The sequence below is a fragment of the Barbus barbus genome (assembly GCF_936440315.1).
Source record: "Barbus barbus genome assembly, chromosome: 16".
Classification (NCBI taxonomy): Eukaryota; Metazoa; Chordata; class Actinopteri; order Cypriniformes; family Cyprinidae; genus Barbus; species Barbus barbus.
Window position 1 is genome coordinate 9,763,580 of NC_136744.1, and position 19,106 is coordinate 9,782,685.

The window sequence follows — 19,106 nt, forward strand, 5'->3', positions numbered from 1 at the left end:
TGACTGCACAATGACATGAAATAAAATCTTACTAAAGCCATTCCATTGTGTTTGAAGCCTGCCTCCTTGAAACGCGAGCGAGAGAGAGAAATAATTGTGTGCGCAATGGATAATTAAGCGATGGTGACTGTCATGAACATGAGCTGTCACTACGATCGAGAGCGCTGTCACGGCGAGCGAAGCAAGTCCAATCGGACAGGCGCCGTCCACTTTGATCTGGGCTCATGCATACAGAAAGAGGTCAGGTCGTGGTCATTAAAAAGACCCTCCTCTAAACAGCCATGTGAGATTGAAAGGCCACGTCTTCAAAGAGCTGTGTACAAGTAACCTCTTAAAAGATTCTGACAATTTGCTACGAACAAACAATGGAAGCTAAGAAGGAGTGGGATGGATTAGTTTACGGTGCGCCTTGGCCTTTTAAGCTCTTATAGCCATCTGCACAGAAAGGGGAGGGTTACACAAATCATTTACAGGGTCAGGCTGTGTAGTTATTCGGCCACATTACATGAGTAAAAGATGCTTAACTGGCTGCTGGGTTACACGCTAAACTACAGAGCATTTTAGATATCTAAATCTGGGATACACAGTCAGTTATCTCAGATCATCTCAACTGTCTGTTGATCCTGTATGGTGTCATGTGTTTTGGACTAACTTGGTCATTTTTCGGCTTGACCACCTTCATGAAAGCTCCACGTGCTTCAGCTTCTGACCGCTCCCACTGGGTCACTCTCCTGGTGTCCAGGAACTTCAGCTTTGTCAGTTTATGTAGCACAAAGTACCTACAGATAAAAAAATAAATAAATAAATACAAAGCAGATTTTACTATTCAGCCAGTATGCCAGATCACAGGTTACAAAAGTAACACGTTGTTTTGCTGCAGTTTTCATAATTTAGCTTTAACACTTTTGAAAATACATTAAAACAGTTTAATAAATAAATAAATAAACAACATTAGAAAACACCAGCCACATAAAACGTCATAATGTTACATTAATTTATTTATTTGCTTGTTAGTTTGGAAGGAAGCAAATGTTCCTTACATAATCCAGTAATTGTAAATATTTTAAGATAATATTTCAGTAATTTGTTTTGTCTTTAGTACACCTTAATTTTGTTTTTTATAATATTATGCTCACAGTAAAAAGGGCCTGTACACATGAAAATAAGCTGCCTTTAAATTTTAGGAAGTGCATATCTTGCATGGAAAAGAAAACAAACAGACAGACAGATCACAGTAAAAGTACAACTTAATAAAAAACATCTAGGCATTAAAACATACTATTTAAATATTTTAAAATTAAAATATAATAAGAAAATGTAAAAAAACAAATCTAATGCATCATATTACCACAATCTATTAAAAAAAAATCTATAATTTCTTAAAACTTCTATTACAGAAGAATTAAAACAAAAATAATAAAATAAATCAAAATCCCCATGACAGCAGATTTAAATGAAGAAGTGAACTATTTTAAATCTGCAAGTCAACCACATAAAACAAAACTTAAATGAACATTTAATTTGAAATGCGTTAAATTAACCATAGCAATATTTGTAATTGGGTAATTACCTTCAAAATATGTAAAAATACGTACAACACAAACAGATAAAAAGCCCACATTGACAGAATCTGCCAAGCTGTCATTTCTGTAGCTTCACAGATATCTCTTTACGCTTTCACACACTCTGTCTTTCATTCAGGGAGAGAAAATGACGTGAGATAATAGCAGGAATACATAGATGACAACAGATTCTTTCACAGGCTGACTGGAATGGAGGAAGAGGCATGTCAAGACTTCAAACAGAGAGTGAGATAGAAAGAGAGAGAGACAGAGAGTGAGATAGAAAGAGAGAGAGACGGAGAGAGAGAGTGAGACAGACAGAGAGAGAGAGACACTAAGTGGAGGGTGTGAACAGATGTGTATATGGGCAGTGACAGATTTCCAACCGAGCTCTCATGCAAAAGCCAGCAACAAACCCATGATGATGACAATGATGAAGGACGAAGGCGAACCCATGCTACGTGTTTATTCCTGATGGATCACAAAGAACACAGTTGCAGATTGATCCTATTAAGATAAGCCTGAATCAAAAACGTGCAGGGATGTGTTTTCCACCGCATATATTCAGAGTTAAACGCCATTTGCATAAACACCCAAGTGTGTGTCTTGTGCATGTGAACACCGTTTTTGCAAATTAGAATTTACAACAATATAGCAATCTAGATTTTCTACATATTCTGAAGAAAACACAGGTTTTACTTGTTCATGCTGGGGTGCTTGCCAGGGTGTTGCTATCTTTTTTTTGTTTTTGTATTTTTTTGTTACTTCATGTATGAACTTAATATGAATGTTTAATTCAAATTCTTAAAACAATTACCAAATTGTATATTACTTTTTCTTTTCATTTTGCTCTCTAAACCTACCTAGAAATCAAAGAATAATATATATTTTTTTTCTAATCGACAGCACTAGTTTTTACACAGTAAGCAGTGAAGTTTGGTTAGGTAAAAAAAAATAATAATAAATTCCATTCAGTATAATTATTATTAACATTATATATATTAATACAAATAACTGACATGACAAGTAAAAAAAAAAAAAAAGCATCTATTCAAAATATATTTTTTGTGTGTCTTTGCAATCACTATCAATTTAACATTTTTGCTGAATAAAATTATTAATTTCTTTCATTTAAATAATAAACTAATAATAAATTAGCATATTAGAATGATTTCTGAAGGATCACGTGACACTAACGACTGGAGTAATCACTGATGGAAACTCAGCTTTACCATCACATGAATAAAATACATTTTAAATATTAGAAAATATAAAAGCTATTTTAAATTGTAACAATATAAATCACAATATTACTTCCATTTTTGATCAAATAAATGCTGCCGTGGTGAGCATAAGAGACTTCTTTCAAAAATATTCAGAATCGTACTCATCCCAAACTTGTTTGGTGTGTGTTATATGTATATGTACATACATATATACCTATACACATATACATACATATATTGAGAGAGGGGGGAATATTTAAGAGATATTTTGTTTAAATCCCTAACCTTAATTATGTGCAACAGTAAGAGTCATACTTGTCTCAGCAAAACAACTATTAACTTTATGTAACAAATTCCTCTGGAGTGCAGTGTGGGTACGCTTTGTTTACTGTTATGATTCAATTACAAACAAAACATAATAAAAGCGACTGTTAGCGGGAAATATGCAGGTGTTTTCCTGATTGTGAAATTTTTGTGCTGATCGAACAGATGGTTGGAGCAGCTCTGCAGCAAGTGTTGTTTAAAGCACCCCAGGCAAAACTGGCCCTAAACTTTCTGATCTTCAGCAAACACAGATATTTAAGCCCACACACACGTCATGATGTCAAGAGACAAACATGCAATCACAGACAGCATGGGCTGGAGAGCATTCCAGAGAGACAGGACATACATCCTTTACCGCAGATGGCTGTCGCTGTGTCGAGCGCTGTACTTCTTCAGCTAAAGGGAGGAAAAAAATCCTCCTCGAGCCCCAGAAGTAAACAATGATGAATGAGCCGAGCGACTGCTGTAAAATACAGCCGAGTGTACTTATGCCTGTTCATTTCATTTGACTAATTGAAAGAGCGCAAAGAGGCATGTTATATTTCAACGCGTTATGAAGCAGGGCGCATTTTTAATTTTTTGTTCTTAGGGCGCAGTCTGAGAAGTGCATAGCCCAAGGCCAGTCCTGCTATGACCTGAGAGCTCACCTAACCCTGTCAGACATAAAATCTGCATTATGCTCAGATTGATGTACTAATATGTGACACATTATGAATATTACATCACAAACACACAGCTGCTGTCAGTCAGGGAAAGAATGGTCGTCCTCTGCACCAAGTGAAGCATGGGAGACATTGCGCGAGAGTGGCGCCTATTGGGTTCATCTGTATAGTAAATGATTCATACTGAACACAGTGTCAAGAAAAATGCACTTAGGTCTAAGGTAGACAAAGAATGTGTTTCTCCCTCCCTTCTTCCCACCGCTGGGTTTCATGTTGAAAACCTGACAAATGGTGGTAACATAGCGTGGCATTGCACTCCCATAGGCCTGGGCTTGATAATGAATGCATCATTTCATCTTCTAGGAAAGGATAGCAAACACTCATTTGTGGTTATCACAATTCACACATGAAATCGATTTTGCAAGTCTACGAAAAAAAGAAAAAAAAGAAAGTCGAGTAGCTTTAAAAGGAGTGTGGTTATAGCCTAAAGTATCAGTCTTTGCTTGTGCAATGTGATTTATGGTGTTGTGCAACAGCCGTTCATCCAAATAAAAGATTACTGAAAGTTGCCAAATAACACACGCCAGGGGTATTTCTCTTTTTTACCAGAAGAAATAAAAACATATCAAAACAAAAATTCATGAGTAGCTAAAAAAAATTGCTTTCATTGCTTTAGGACACCAGAGATTTCATATACAGCGAGGCCCAAAGGTCTGAGACCACTGGTGAAAATATTTGTTTGAATTGGGAGGAAAAAAACAAACCAAAAACATAAAATAAAATAAATAATACTAATAAAAAAAAAAGAAAAACTTTTACAGTACATGGTGGGGCACAAACACGTTTCAAAAGTTTTTTTATTTTTTTTAATTTATTTATTTAGTTTTTGAATCATTATATTATTTAAATATAACAATTTAAAATAACTGCTTTCTATTTTGAATATATTGTATTTTTATTCCTGTGATGGCAAAGTTGAATGTTCAGCATCATTACTCCAGTCTTCTGTGTCACATGATCTTTCAGAAATCATTCTGATATAATATGCTGATATAGTAGTGGAAACATTTCTTCTTATTATCAATGTTGATAATAATAAGGTAAACAGTTGTGCATCCTAATATTTCTGTGGAAATCACAATATATGTTTTTCAGGATTCTTTGATGAACAAAAATTCAAAACAACAGTTGTAACTATAAATGTCTCACCTGTTATAACCTTTTGATCAATTTAATGCATTCTTGCTGAATAAAAGCAATCTAGTCCTAGTTAAAATGTTATTCTAATTAAAAACTCCTAATGTTGTGTTGTTAATTTTCCAAGTTTAAAAGCCCAAATTTCCAAGGAGTTGTCACATTTTTGGATACCTCTGTATGGGACAGACATTACAGAGACAAATGTCTCAAATTCAAAACCACTTTGTACTATGCATGTTCATCAGTGTAGACAGTGTTCTGACCTGTATCTCTGATAGTCGTCTTCATCTTTATCCATGCTGACCAGTTGGTTGGGACAGGCCTCATTTCCCAGAAGGCTCAGGTATTCCAGCGCTGGCGTCACTTCCGCCAAATGCTCCAACAGGGCCTCGATGTCGGTGAAGTGTCACGGAGCAGAGGTCAAGGAATCCAAGCTGTTAATTACATTAGCATTTACTCTGCACTCTCTGCTGGCCTGGCCAGCCAGAAGAACTCTGTCCGAAACCCTTGGAAAGAGCTCAAAAGCAATTGCGCTTGAGAATACAAAGAGTGGGTAAATTTAAGGGTGAGATTTTGGCATTTGCTGTAAGTTTGGCTGTTCTCTTCTCCCGTGCCTCTTCCCATTTCCTGGGTGGCTTGGTGCAGAACATTAAAAACATTGACAAAATGATGGATGCCTTGTGGTAAAAACAGTTAGTGACTCCCTAAGCCATGGACACCCCCTCCCCTTCACCCAGCACAGGGAAACAAACAGCCACTTCACAGCAAATTCATCACTAATACATTCACTTCATTTGAAAATGGTGCCCGAAATGTGTCAAAATACAACCACACTAATGCAGCACTTGAATTTCAATGGCAGCAGGCCACTACAGGATGTAAATAATTGGCCCATTAGCATGTGCAGACCACTTCACAGCAGAATTTGGGTCTGAGCTGCTGACACTGTCGGAGGAGAGCTGTTTGGAGAACAGAGGGTGAGGCTGCGTCATTATTATGTAGATGGATAGCATCCAGCGACAAACAGCAGAGCATAAATTTTCGTCAGGCTAGCACATTTACTTTTGCCATTTACTTCTCTTTGCATCTCATCACACAAACTAAATGTAACGTGTCGCAGTGATGTAATTGCCGACTGTCAACGGACGGAAACCTGAAATTTCCAGTCTGGCTTCAAAGATTTACTTTTGGCGTGGGGTGTCTGGTACGTTAGTTTATTAAACAGCTAACACTACACTGGGAAATGTATGAGTTGAAATATTGGTTAATGAACTCTGTTTGCTCTGCTTTCTAGTCATGAGGCCCATACTGCAACTATGATAAGGGTCACCATATGATATGATCGGTTTCTAAGAAGGATGTCTAACAGGGCTTTATCTTTCAGTCATGGGACTGTGCTGGAGTTTGTTTTTTGTTTTTCGCCTCTCCTCCACTAGAGGTCACCATGGCACAAACGCAAGTGAGTTTATAAAGCAGCCCCATTAGACAGGAGCTCAATTTAACACAATAACATCATTTAAAGAGACCAAGTGTGGCAAAAGGAGATCCTGCACTGCATTGCAAAGAAACTCACAGCATATCCTGTCATTTTGGTCAAGCATGAGAGCTGAAAAGCAAAGGATATTTGGTTCTTGTTGAGTGTCAGGGTATGGAGCCGTGGTAACCTGGGCAACCGGAGGTCATTTCCGAGAAGATTGTTGTCCACAATCAGCTCTTCCAGTTGGCTGAACGCTTTCAGGCCTGTCAGTGACCTGCAATGATAAGGCAAGAGAGGAAAAATTATATGGCCCTAAATCTGGGCAGCCATTATGTGCAGAAATAAATATTTCAGGCGGGCCCTTTCACAGGCCGGAATAGTTTGGGCTTGGGACTGTCAGGAGAGTGAATGATAAGAATTAGTGGCGCTAAGATCCCCTGGCATGGTGCGGCATCCTTCACACGCTGGCAGCGTGAGTGATGAGGGTCACTCGTGAGTAGCCAGGATTCAAAACAAAAGGGCTTCAGAAATGCAGTGTGCGGGATGAATTTGTCAATGTCTTGTGCCTTCAGGCACCCAGCTTTGCCTGACCCTAACCCTCCATTCCCAAGATAAATAACTCTGTCACAGTTCACCTTCACTCCCCCAACACAAATTTAACTCGTCATCCATCATTTTCCCAGCACAGCTATAATGCCTAGCCACAAACGGAATGAGTACAACTTCTGCAACTTCTGCGATGAGCCACTTGCTGTTAAAAACAACTGCTTTACTCCTTTATTCCCCATCGTGACACTCAATCCCCCACAGACGTGCAGGCACGCTGTCCCCAAGGACTTTCCCTCCGTCTGGGTCTCTTCCCCGTCCTGCGCTGGCATAAACATGATGGAGCGTGGTGCTCAGGGTAATGTTGGGCCTTACAAAGTTCATGGCGTGGAAGGTGCATAAAAGCAGGGGTGTGTGTTTCTAATCCCTCAAATGGCAGAGGATGACAATCTACAACACTAATGTGTCCACCCTTGGTTAATTGACATTTAGGTCTGTCAGCCTCCTCGAGCAAAGGACAATTCGATGGCGACTAGATGCTAGTCTTTGCCACTCTTGGGGCAAAAAGAAAAATAACACCTGCATATCATAATCTTGTTGTCGTGAGACCTTTTGTGGTACAGTAGCGCGGAAAAACCCAAGGCAATCTGGAAGGAGCTCTCAGGAGTAAATGTTGATATCTAGCCAGGTGAAGTCTGTCTTTGGAAGACACCCAACTATTGTGGCAACGAACAAATCGGTCCTGCTGTCAGTGTCATAAAACTCTGTTGTGTTATGCAAATACCTCGCTCTTATCGTGTAGAACACGGCTGATGAAATTTTATGGGCTTTACAAGAGGAAGAAAGCAAACATATAGAAGCAGGCGGCCAAGAACTCCTACCGCAAGAGAAATACGTTCTATTTGTATTGTCAAATTGCGCAAAATTCAGAGAAATGTCCCTGCTCGATAAATGAAAGCTGTTCTGCGAGCCCCCTCCACCTGTTTGCCTCGGCTGTTTCTGGGTGGGTGTAATGTTATTAGCTGCTTCGTTAAGAGGCATCCGCGCGTCGCAGGGGGGTTGCTTATTAATTGTTGTTTTCGTGTCACTACTGCTGTGTGCAAAAGGTGATTTAATCAGTTAAATTCACAGCCAAGGGAGCGGCCAAATCACATTCACAACAACAAACGGATTCAACCCTAATTTGCCCACAACACGTTGTGCCTAAACATTTGCACTGCAGTATTATATGCAACATCTGTACAGTGCAGAAGAGGAAAACTTTCAAAATGTGCTGCTAACTGAATGATTAATTGCCAAACGCTTTTAAAGGAACAGTTCATCCAAAAATTCAAATTCTGATATTTATTCACTCGAGTCCTGACTATGGAGAGTAAAACTAAAAAAAATCTAACAGCGAGATTACAAGATAGATTAAACAAAATAAAATACAGGGAGAAAAAAATGCTTCAACTGATAAAACTGGTGCAAAAACGATTCTAAGACATGAAAAGTATAGGATATGAAGATGCAGAAATGACTTCAATATATTTTAAAACCCATATCTTGCTATTTTGTCCATGGAATGCAAAGTGAGAAATGTTAAATAATCTTTGTTGTTTTCATAGTTCACAATTCATATTCTATATCATATTTGGTTTTTATTCACAAATAATCTTGCATATTCAATTTATCATGCAACATCTGGCTATGTCACTTTAAAACACCTAGAATATAGAGCACATTGTGCACTGTTTTTAATGACACCAATTTGTAATTTATGCTTAATGAATTTTTTTTTTTGGTCTCACTTTATATTGGTGGTCTTGACTAGTATGTACTTACATCATAAAGTACAGTGAGTATTGCATTTAAAAACACTTTTGCTGCTATTGAGGTGGGATACGGGCAAGGTTAAGGACATGTTTGGAGGTATGGGCAGGTTTAAAAGTGGGTTAATGTGTAAAGGATGGGTCAACAGTGTAATTATAAAAGTAATTACAGGAATTACAAATGTAATTGCATGCATGCATTTTTTAAATATAAGTACAATGCAAAACCATGTGTGTTCACATTAAGTGCCTTGTATCAAATTATTCATTTAAATGCAAGTAGTTAGGGCCACCTAATATAAAGTGTGCTTACCATGCTCATTTTCTTGTATGACACTTGTTTCAGAGAATAAAAAACAACTCGAGGGTGAGTAAATCCTGAACAGGCACTTACAAAACTAAAATAACTCTAATACACAAGCAATCTAAAACTCAATCACACACAAACACTTTCAGGTAGGAACCTCTCTGACTCACACCTCGTCCCCATGGGGAATCCAAAACTGACTGCACATTTACACCACCATCTTCAAAGTCACACCACAATGACAGAATAGCACAATGCAGGGAGCGCCGTCTGATCTAAGGCGAGAAGGAGAGAGATGGACGGGAAGACACAAGAGAAGGAAAGAGAGATAGATTTAACGAGCCACGCCAATGAACCCACTCCTTGTTAAGATAATTATGATCAAGCTCATTGTCACAGTGAATATCTCAACGTGTTTGCCAGTGCGCCGTGTCTGGCTCTCTCTGCCTGAGTTAGCACACAGCTCACAAAACAGGAGATTTAGGTGCTAAACAACATACTGCGCTGGAAAATACACATGATTACACAGGATACATAAGGCGACCAAATGACCGTGATATAAATTAAATACAGATCAGAGATGGCTTGGTGGATAATGTGGGCACTCCAATGTTTTACATTCATAACAGTTTGTAAGAAAAAAAAAAGACTAAAAACATTTTACAATGAAAATAGCTTGGATAAATCTGATCTTTGGGCACATCAAGCATATTATTTGGATGATTGAGCAACAAACAGGGTCCAGAATTGAAACTCACTTAACACCAAGTGTGCTGTTGAGTAAATAAAATGAAGTAGTATGGAACTTCATAATGAAATACAACACAATACACGGTTTAAGACTAACTGTAAGAATGATAGTCTGAACCTTGCTGATGTAAGCGACATAAACGATCAAATCTAGTGACAAGTTTTCATTACCTCTGTAAAAAAAAAAAAAAAAAAAAAAAAAAGTACCATCAAAACTTTATTTAGGATGTTTTTTTTCATTACTTCACATGGCGACACATTTGTGAAATATTCCCCTCATTAAACCACCAACACGAAAACGAGGAACAAAATCAGAGTTCACGTTTTTGTGACAGGTGTAGTTTTACAGAGATACAGACACTAGCTCGTATACAATGCAGCTAATTATTGGGACAAACAGCATCCTGAGGGTAACTCTTGCTCGTGAAATTGGGATGTCTCGTAATCCAATTATTAAACAATGTCTAATGGAATGAGGAGGAGAAATACTGACAGAGAAAGTTGATAGAAGGTCAAACAATTACTACCAAAAGTTACTTTAAAAAGATCCTATGTAGATGGTGACAGTTTGCTGACATGCGAAACAAGCGCTCGCTGAGAACGTCTAATTCCACGCCTCCTCAAAAGGCCGCCATGTAAAACCTTTCAAAGCCAGGGCCTGTAAAACAAATTACTATGCAGACTATCCTCAAAAGAAGCCAAACAAGAGGACAAGAGCTCAGACAATGACACAGAGATGGCTTGACAGAGATGGATAGATCGATAGACAAATACTAATGCGGACATGCTGATTGATAAACTGCTGCTGACAACAGGGGAAAAAAACACTCTGTGATTATTGGTTGAAATGTCAGTCACTGCAGCCCTTAGTCAGCCAGCTTTCACAGGTCACATGTCCAGGGAGGGAGAGACAGAGAGAGAAAGAGAAAGAGAAAAGGAAAGAAAATTCAGAGATACACCTGCCAAGTTAGCAAACAGTGCTAACCGCAAATAACAGATTTTCAGACACAGCATTCATTCAAACACACTCACACTGCCTTTGTATTCCGAGTCTGCGTTCCAGCAGTGATCCCATTCAGCAAAAGCCTCCTTCTGTATGATATTCCCAGCTTTGATATTTCCCTTTGCTATGGCCAGCAATTCCCTTGTTTGCTCGTCGGTTTTAAAAGGCCTTTCTCTTCTCTGCTCTCTTTTTTGAGTCCCCAGTGTGTCTGTTGTTGACAGAGCAGCTCTGATCATCCTTTGATATTAGTCTCTCTCATATCCTTGGCTCCACAGTGTCACCCATGTGTCTGGAGCCAAAACTGGGCCCCAGAACAGCCACGGGCGATCTAGGCCGTACATACTCACCAGCTGATCTGCAACCAGCACCACGGCTCGGTCTCAATACACAACTCTGGTTCAGTCAACAGCGCATGGCTGCGGATCCCATTGTTTGGGATATTTTTCTGTGCGAGGATTGGAATCCGACTTTAGGCCTTGTTTGAAAGTTAAAGAGGGGAGATTTAATATCAAAGTTGTCTCCGGTGTAGGAAAAGTAATGTTTTTATTCCAAAGAGGCTGCGAAGGCTTGGGAGTGACAGGCAAATTGACATGATGTTCACAGGGCAAAAGATAAATGTTTGATGAATTGGCCAATCTGGTTGGAGTGATGGGCTTCATATGTGCATAATGGACTGGCTGCCTGGCAGTTCTGATTGCCTGCCAAGATAAGAAACTATAATGAATGAAAGAGGGAAGCGGGGCTGTAAAAACAGCGATCGGACTGGTTTTAATAAACGTAAAAAAAAGGAAGAAAAGATGCACATGACACTGCAAAGCTGTCCATCAGAGGACATGACAAACTCCTCATCGCACAGACAGAATGAATGAATCAACTATTTCTTGTGATAAATGTGAGGTAGAATGCCACATCTGCCCATTGTGTCGGTTTTTTAATCAACCCTACAACCTTGAATATTATCTTGACACCAGCTTCAAGCAGAATATATGCGCCAAAGGAGCTCAGATGCACTCCCACCTTCAACCCGCATGCAATTCTGTTTTCAATCTTCAAAAACATGATGCTTCAGATGCAGCGGCACTATAAATCTCTTCAGTTTGGCAGTATTAGGCAGCCATTATCTAGCTTAATCTCAGCCCATCCACCCTGTCTGACTTCAAACATGTCACCAGCCCTCGGGTGGCAGCAATTTACAGATCACATGTGTAAGGAAATGGGCTTCAGCTATGTTGCAATTTACATGTGTTAAAGGCTTATGGAGCAGTTACCCTGCAGTTTTAATGGGGACGCACACTGCTTGGGTGATTTTCTTCCAATATGCAATGTACATTTTGGTTTGTTATTTACGTGGATATTCACAAACCTGCAGCGCATAATTTGGCTCCATTAAACAACACTATCATTACAGTGCTGCGTATATTACATAAATAATGGATATACTGTATGAAGAGCTAAATACTAGTGTTTTGGAGCTAAATGTGTAAAAGAAAAAAAAATGTGAAAAGAAAAAACACATGGGGTTCCACAAATAAATTACCGTATTCAATTAGTCTCAAATAGTGGATTTAAAGAGGAGATAACAAAGGGTCACTAAGGAATGGTTTAACCAAAAATGATCAGAAATGACTGGTTCCAGGGGCCTCATGTATAAAACTCTCCATAGATTTCATCCTAAAAGTATACGTACGCACAAAAGCTTGATTTTGCGTACACACACAAGTTTTAAGATTTACGCCAGAACCTGAGCAAAAATCCCTTTATAAATCCAAGTCAGGGGAAGATTGTGCATACGTGCATCTCCACCCTGTCTCCTCCCAGAAATCACCATATATGGAGCTTACAACGCCTCGTTTTACTATGCATAACCTCATCTGCACATCATTTCCATGCATATTCTCATCCATGTGACACCATGTTTAACACCGTCAAAGCTACAAGACATTAAGGAAATATGAGATATGGACTAAATGCCAAAATTATCCAATATGTTTTAGAATAAATCTCAAAATATCCATAAAAATTAGTTCTCAGATAAATAGCCTATTTTAGAATATAGTTGCCCTCATTCTCTTCCACTGGCCAAATAGTACTTCAATTGTTTTAAACAATTCAAATCAAATGTATGCAGTTTTTCTGAAAAGGTGAACATCTTATAGCTATTTTTAGTGGAAACCGATAAGCCTATATTTATTGCAGTGTAAATACAATTGTCTGATTTGGCGCATCACTGACAAAGTATTTTAAAAAGGAAGCACGTAAATCTGATCGTTTATTTCAAGCTGTATCCTTCAAATACAGTGGTATTTTTCATAATGTTGTGAATATGCCTTGACACGCCATCAACACCTCCGTGTAGCTGCGGTTTTACAGTAAGTTATCATCATTGGACCTATTTAAATAGGACAATGGACCGTTCGACCACCGAATTCAGCAGTGTCCACCAGTATATAAGTGCGCATCATTGATCATTGTTCTTGCTAAAGAAAAAAAAAGGAAAATTCTCATAACATGAGATCTGCAGTTTAGTATAAATATGAATTATTATAGCACTCGCTGTCATTAAAACAGCATGCCACAGGAAAAGTGATCAAGCGCATCCACTAATTTCAGTGCTTATCTTCATTAATGAGAGGGGAATATTTAATGTAAATGTGTATATCGAAATTAAAAGAGTTTAAAATCCTTGTTTACTTCATTACTTCTCACTCCAGGAAAAAGAGTGCGTACGCACAGTCAAGAGCATCCATACGGTGCGCACATTTATGCCAAGTTTTTGTTTATAAATCCAGATACGTGCGTGGAAAAAAGTAGCGTTTATACATGAGGCCCCAGGTCTTTGTTTTATTTTATATGTTCAAGCTTCCGTTTACATACACTATAAGGAAAATAGATGCTGATGTACACTGATGCCACTGTCAAAAATAAATAAATAAATATTATGGCTTCAGAAATCTTTATATATATAGTACACAAGTCAGAGGGACTACTTTTAAGATAACTTTATGATGCTGTTTTGTCGTTTTTGGACCTTTTGATGCTTTGTAAATCACCAGTGATTTTTTGTATGGAAAAGGGCAGCTTGAACATTCTGTGCAATATCTCATTTTGTATTTCACAGAAAAAAAAATGTAATTAAAAAAATATACGGTTGGAAGTGAGTAAACGGCAAAATGTTAGCGTCAAATACATCTTTAAAGGGATAGTTCACCAAAAATGAAAATTCTGTCATTCACTCACCCTCATCATTAACTCCGTTCCATTCTATGGAAAACAAAAACACTGAAGAGGAACTAAGTCAGAGGATTGGCGAAACATGAAGGTTTGGTAAATGATGACAATTTAGATTTTTGGGTGAACTATCCCTTTAAGGCATCCTCTGACTGGACCAGGCAGTGGTGTGCTGGTTAGGGTGGGGTTGAGTTGGGTCAGGCAGGGGTTCGACCAGAAGAAGGACTGAGGCTAGTGATGAAACGCCTAGTGAATTATAGACTGCCTCTCAAGATTCACAGCCCTCAGTGGTAGGAGGTTAATATTCTCACATGTCATTAGGTCCGCTGGCTCGGCTGACGGCTCATTGAATCAGGCAGCAAATGATTTCCTCATGCGGCAAAGGACAGCGCACTTCAAAGGGAGAAGGGGCTGAGGTCAGAGCCGCGCCGCTGTGATTAATAGCCCCGGATGAGTCAAGGTTGGCCGTAAGGTAAGAATGTGACGGAGGCTTTTGACAGAGCTGACTCTTTAAGCTGGGTTTGACCCCCGGCCCTGGCAAACTTTGTTTCCAGTGCCAAGTCTGACTGACCTGATGGGCCCTGTCAGGGGCAACCTGGACTCCATGAGCTGAACTGCAACGTGCACAAATCACCTTGTGTTACAGAGTAGCGAGAGTGTCTGTCCAGTTGCTGTCTAATCACTTACCCTCGCTTCAGTCATGCAAAAGGCACAACATGACAGCTTCTGGAACAAGCGTGTGTAAATAGAAAATGGGATAATTTAAATTGAGTGGCAAATCATTTTAAATGAAAATACAAAAATCTGAAGCAGCGCCATTCAACGTGGCCCACAAGACATTTTTTTTTAATTATAATAAAGAGTATGCAGTGAGATGGTGTCAATTGTAAAAATTCTGCCTTAGCATTTATACTGTGGTATATCTGTGGTTGTATAGTCTCTGCGAAGAATTGACTGTTGCAGACAGGTGCTTCCAATATAGACAGCTTCTTGGATTACTATGGGATTGATTTAGTTTTGAGGCATCGCAACACTTGTGTCCAGTTTAAATAGGGTATAAACGAAGGTTGTTTACAGGTGCCAAGCAACATGATCATCAACATTATCGTGGATATGTTTACATTGACTATTTCAGACGTGACTGATCCAATCAGATTCATAACATAGAAGTGTTTTGGCTTTTACCTCAGGTGTAAATGTGAAATAATGTGAATAATGTTTATCAGAAACAGACATTACTAAATGGTGACAAATTAAAAAATGTGTGTATTAAGTTTCCATGACATAAATTGCTCATACCACTGATATCACATATTCTACTCACCTCAATAATATAAAACACTTAATATGTAAAATTAGGGGTTAAAGGCATCCTGCTTTATGGCCTGAGCTTTCCAATCTGAACACCACACCAATGACCAAAATCATTTAACATTAAGCAAAATCTAAGTCAAATATAAGTGTTATGTTTAAGATGAAAGTAAAAACAGAGCCGGCCACTTTATTTTGGAAGCACTGTAGCGTAACTTTATATGGGTCTGCAGGTAGAGAAATGGTCAACACCATTTCTCTTCATGCCTCATGGCCTCCCTGTCTCTGGTGCAACCCAGTTTCTTTTAAACGACACCACTGACTGATTATACCTCTCCTCACAAAACAAATGCATTCTCCCATTCGTACCTCTGCCCTGAAAATCAATTCTATTCTTTACAGATGGCACCGCAGTCATCTGCCATCACTGTTTATCTGCGAGGGAAATGTATCTTAAGGCACTTTGCATTTAGATAAATACCAAAACGTAAAATCAATGATTTTGAAAATGATGCAGTAATGGAGGAAAAAATAAAATAAGTGGCTTAAGGTAAAATAAATGGCAACCTACATGTATCCATAAGGCACTTTTATCAGAGGAATTACGATGAATAGGTAAAAGTTCAGTCTTTATTCTGAAAAAGATGTTTACGAAATGTTTTAGTTATTGCAATGTATAATAATCGAAGATATACACATCCTTTTTAGACTCTTGTATTGTACATGTTTGCCTTTTTTATTTAAATTTTATTTTATTTTAATTTCATTCTGTCTAGTTATTTAATAAACACAATAAATGATATTTACTCACTTGATAATAACATGCAAACACAGTAAACTACTACATGTAATCTGCTTATAGCATTATATGTAATGCTGTAAAATAGAAACATGATTGAACTCTTCATAATTACTATTTGCAATCATAATTACTTTGTTTGGATACGCACTGATATGAATAAAAAGTGTTTTGTGTTTACCGTTTGATATGCATAGTCATATGCCATCTATATAAAATCTTAAAACAAGGTTAACAAACTTACATTGTGCATTCATTATTGGACTCTCTTCAAATTTTTATTTGCATACTGTAAATAAGCATGGACACTGGTCCTAAAGAGCAAGCATTTGACTAGAAGGCACAAAGAGCACAGTTCCTCCATGATATCTGGGGTTGAGGCCGTCATACTGTCAAGCTGCAGCCCTGTATGCTTGAGCATCTATCTAATAGCAAATAATCACTACCTTGCTGTCACTTCATGGCAAATGATCAATGACACTTGATGGATGACCCTGTCTGGGGCCTGCCCGTGGTCTGCATCACTCCCATCCCCTCTCACAACCACATGAGACAGCCATGATTCCGTGCCTCATGGCCAACCACACATTCCTCCAAAAGCTTTCATTTCACTTTCTCAAAGCTGTAAATGAGGGGCTCAGAGAGAGAAATAAAAAGAAAAAAAACGAAGCGGATGACTGGAAAATCAGTCTTTATTCAAACGATGGCCACTGAGAAAAGAAATCGTAATTTTTCAATATTATAGGGAAATTAAATCATCTGATGATCTAATTGGGAGGATTATGGTCCCCCACCTGCGTTGTCACTCTCTGGGGCCCCATTACAAGGCCCTTATTAGTTTTTACTTGGCAGATTAAAATGCGAGCACCGCAATCTTTGATCTCTCACTTGCTGACACAAATCCTTTCAAGCCCCAACATTTTCTGCTGGGTAATTAATGCTAATTAAAAGGTTTCAAGCAGTCAGTGAACGCCGCTCTTCTCCCGTCCAAATTGCCATCAACTTCCCCTATTTACGGATCTGCTTGTCATGCACATTTCCTCCTCATGCAGAGTTTTATCGCAGCGTCTATGCAAACAACAAATTATAAACTAAATGCAGGCAACTTGCCAGAGTGGTATCTACTAACTGAGCATTTGCAGACATTTTACAAAATATAGAAGCATAGCAATCTTATACTAAAATAAACAAAAATACAGCTGTGTCGCATATAACTTGCGGGTTTCGAGTCAATTCGACCAATCTCTAATTCACAAACAGAACACAGGAATGATGTTAGACAGCTTAATGTATGTTTTAAACACTTTGAAGCTATAAAAGGGTTTGTTTATGTAACTGTCACATTTAAAATGCTGCCTGTCTACAATTTATGTATACATTGAAAATAGGTTAACGGCTTTTAAGTTAGGAATTGTACCTCGGCCAAGTTTGATCTTCAGCGTTTCCACATACAAACAACCAGATATTCCCCTTACATGTAGTCTTTTCATTCATGTTAAGTAAGAGTATACGCAAATAAATCTGGTTGTAATTAAATGAAAAGAGGTTTGATTTAATTGCAAGTCGCTCTACATTGGCAGTGCTTTGAAACCACTTAAATATATGAGGCATATCCACCCTGACTCCATCATCGCTCACTTATTATGTTGTAATTAGCTGTCGCTCCACCATATCATTATGTAGCTCAGTAAAGTGTCAGGTATGAAGATGTCTCTTCCTGACGAGCAAAAGGCAATATCATTATACAATGCTACAAAATGATAATTACGTTACTTCTGCATCAGTACCAACCCTATGTGATAATTAGACGCATATTCAAACCAATTAAACTCCTGATGCAGTCTGTTTTTCCCCTGTCAAACATACAGTTTGACTTCTCCAACGCCCTGTCACAAATACCTCATGTAAAAAATGTTATTGGGACTCCTATAACCTGTGCACGTAAGGATGAAAAAAGGTGAACAGTGATCATCACAATTTTATCGTGTGACTATAAATTTGAACTAATTATGAACATTAAATAATCCCTATAAAATCAACAGGTAACTCCACTTAAAGAAATAGTTCATCCAAAAATTCTGTCAGTATTTACTCAAGTCATTCCAAACCCATAATACTTTTTCACGCAGGAAACAAAAGATCTTATTTAGCTGTTATGTCCAAGCTGCTCTTTTCCATACATGAATGACAGCTGAGGCCACAATTTACTTTCAGTGTAAAGAAGAAAAATAAAAGCTTTAGCTGCTTAATTTTTGGTACAGAGTTTTTAAAGTTTTATTAATAATACTTAAACAATGATACATTTAGGTGTCTTAGTGTTAAATGTTGTGTTGACGCTAACTTTAAAAATAAATGTTTGGCATCTACACTAAACTATCAGTCTACAGTGGTTGTCTCAAACATCAAAAGGAGCAATAATGATTATTGAAAGTATTCTGAAAACTGGGTCAATGACCATTAAAAGCACTTGGAAACCCTTTGTGCATCAAATTGCATGATAACCATAGTGTCTTTTAATAATGTGCTTCTTTGCACACAAAACATGATATTTTGTATTATTATAGCACTTCTTATGTCTAGCCATTCTAGACATTGATCTACTGCTACATCACTCAGATCTAGCAGGAAATGGGAAGGACTTTCTTTCCTTTTCACTTGTTTGCAGATGCTCTCTCTAATACACAGCCATGACACTTTAAAGAGGCATGTGATGGATGATTTGTGCAATTTTAACTGAAGTTCAGTTTGATGTAAGATTATTCTCATTCTCTCTGCCATTGCTTCATTACCTTAGAAAAGCAGGAATCATTAAAGGAGGCAAGTCCAGTCAAATCTCGGCATAATTCTATAGAGTTGAACTGCTGTCAACATCATTAACCATCATTTCTCCAACTCGCTTCTTG

General features: G+C 38.2%; 1 protein-coding gene across 1 annotated transcript in view; it reads right to left on the minus strand.

The window, feature by feature from the left end:
- The window catches only part of LOC306882604 (leucine-rich melanocyte differentiation-associated protein-like), a 305,855-nt gene that overhangs the window by 99,910 nt on the left and 186,839 nt on the right, over nucleotides 1-19,106 (minus strand). The window contains exons 3-5 of the mRNA XM_079437331.1: nucleotides 6,596-6,722; nucleotides 5,235-5,374; nucleotides 653-779 (exon numbers count right to left, since the gene is read on the minus strand). Coding sequence (XP_079293457.1) covers nucleotides 653-779; nucleotides 5,235-5,374; nucleotides 6,596-6,722 — 394 coding nt within the window. The remainder of the gene's footprint in view (nucleotides 1-652; nucleotides 780-5,234; nucleotides 5,375-6,595; nucleotides 6,723-19,106) is intronic.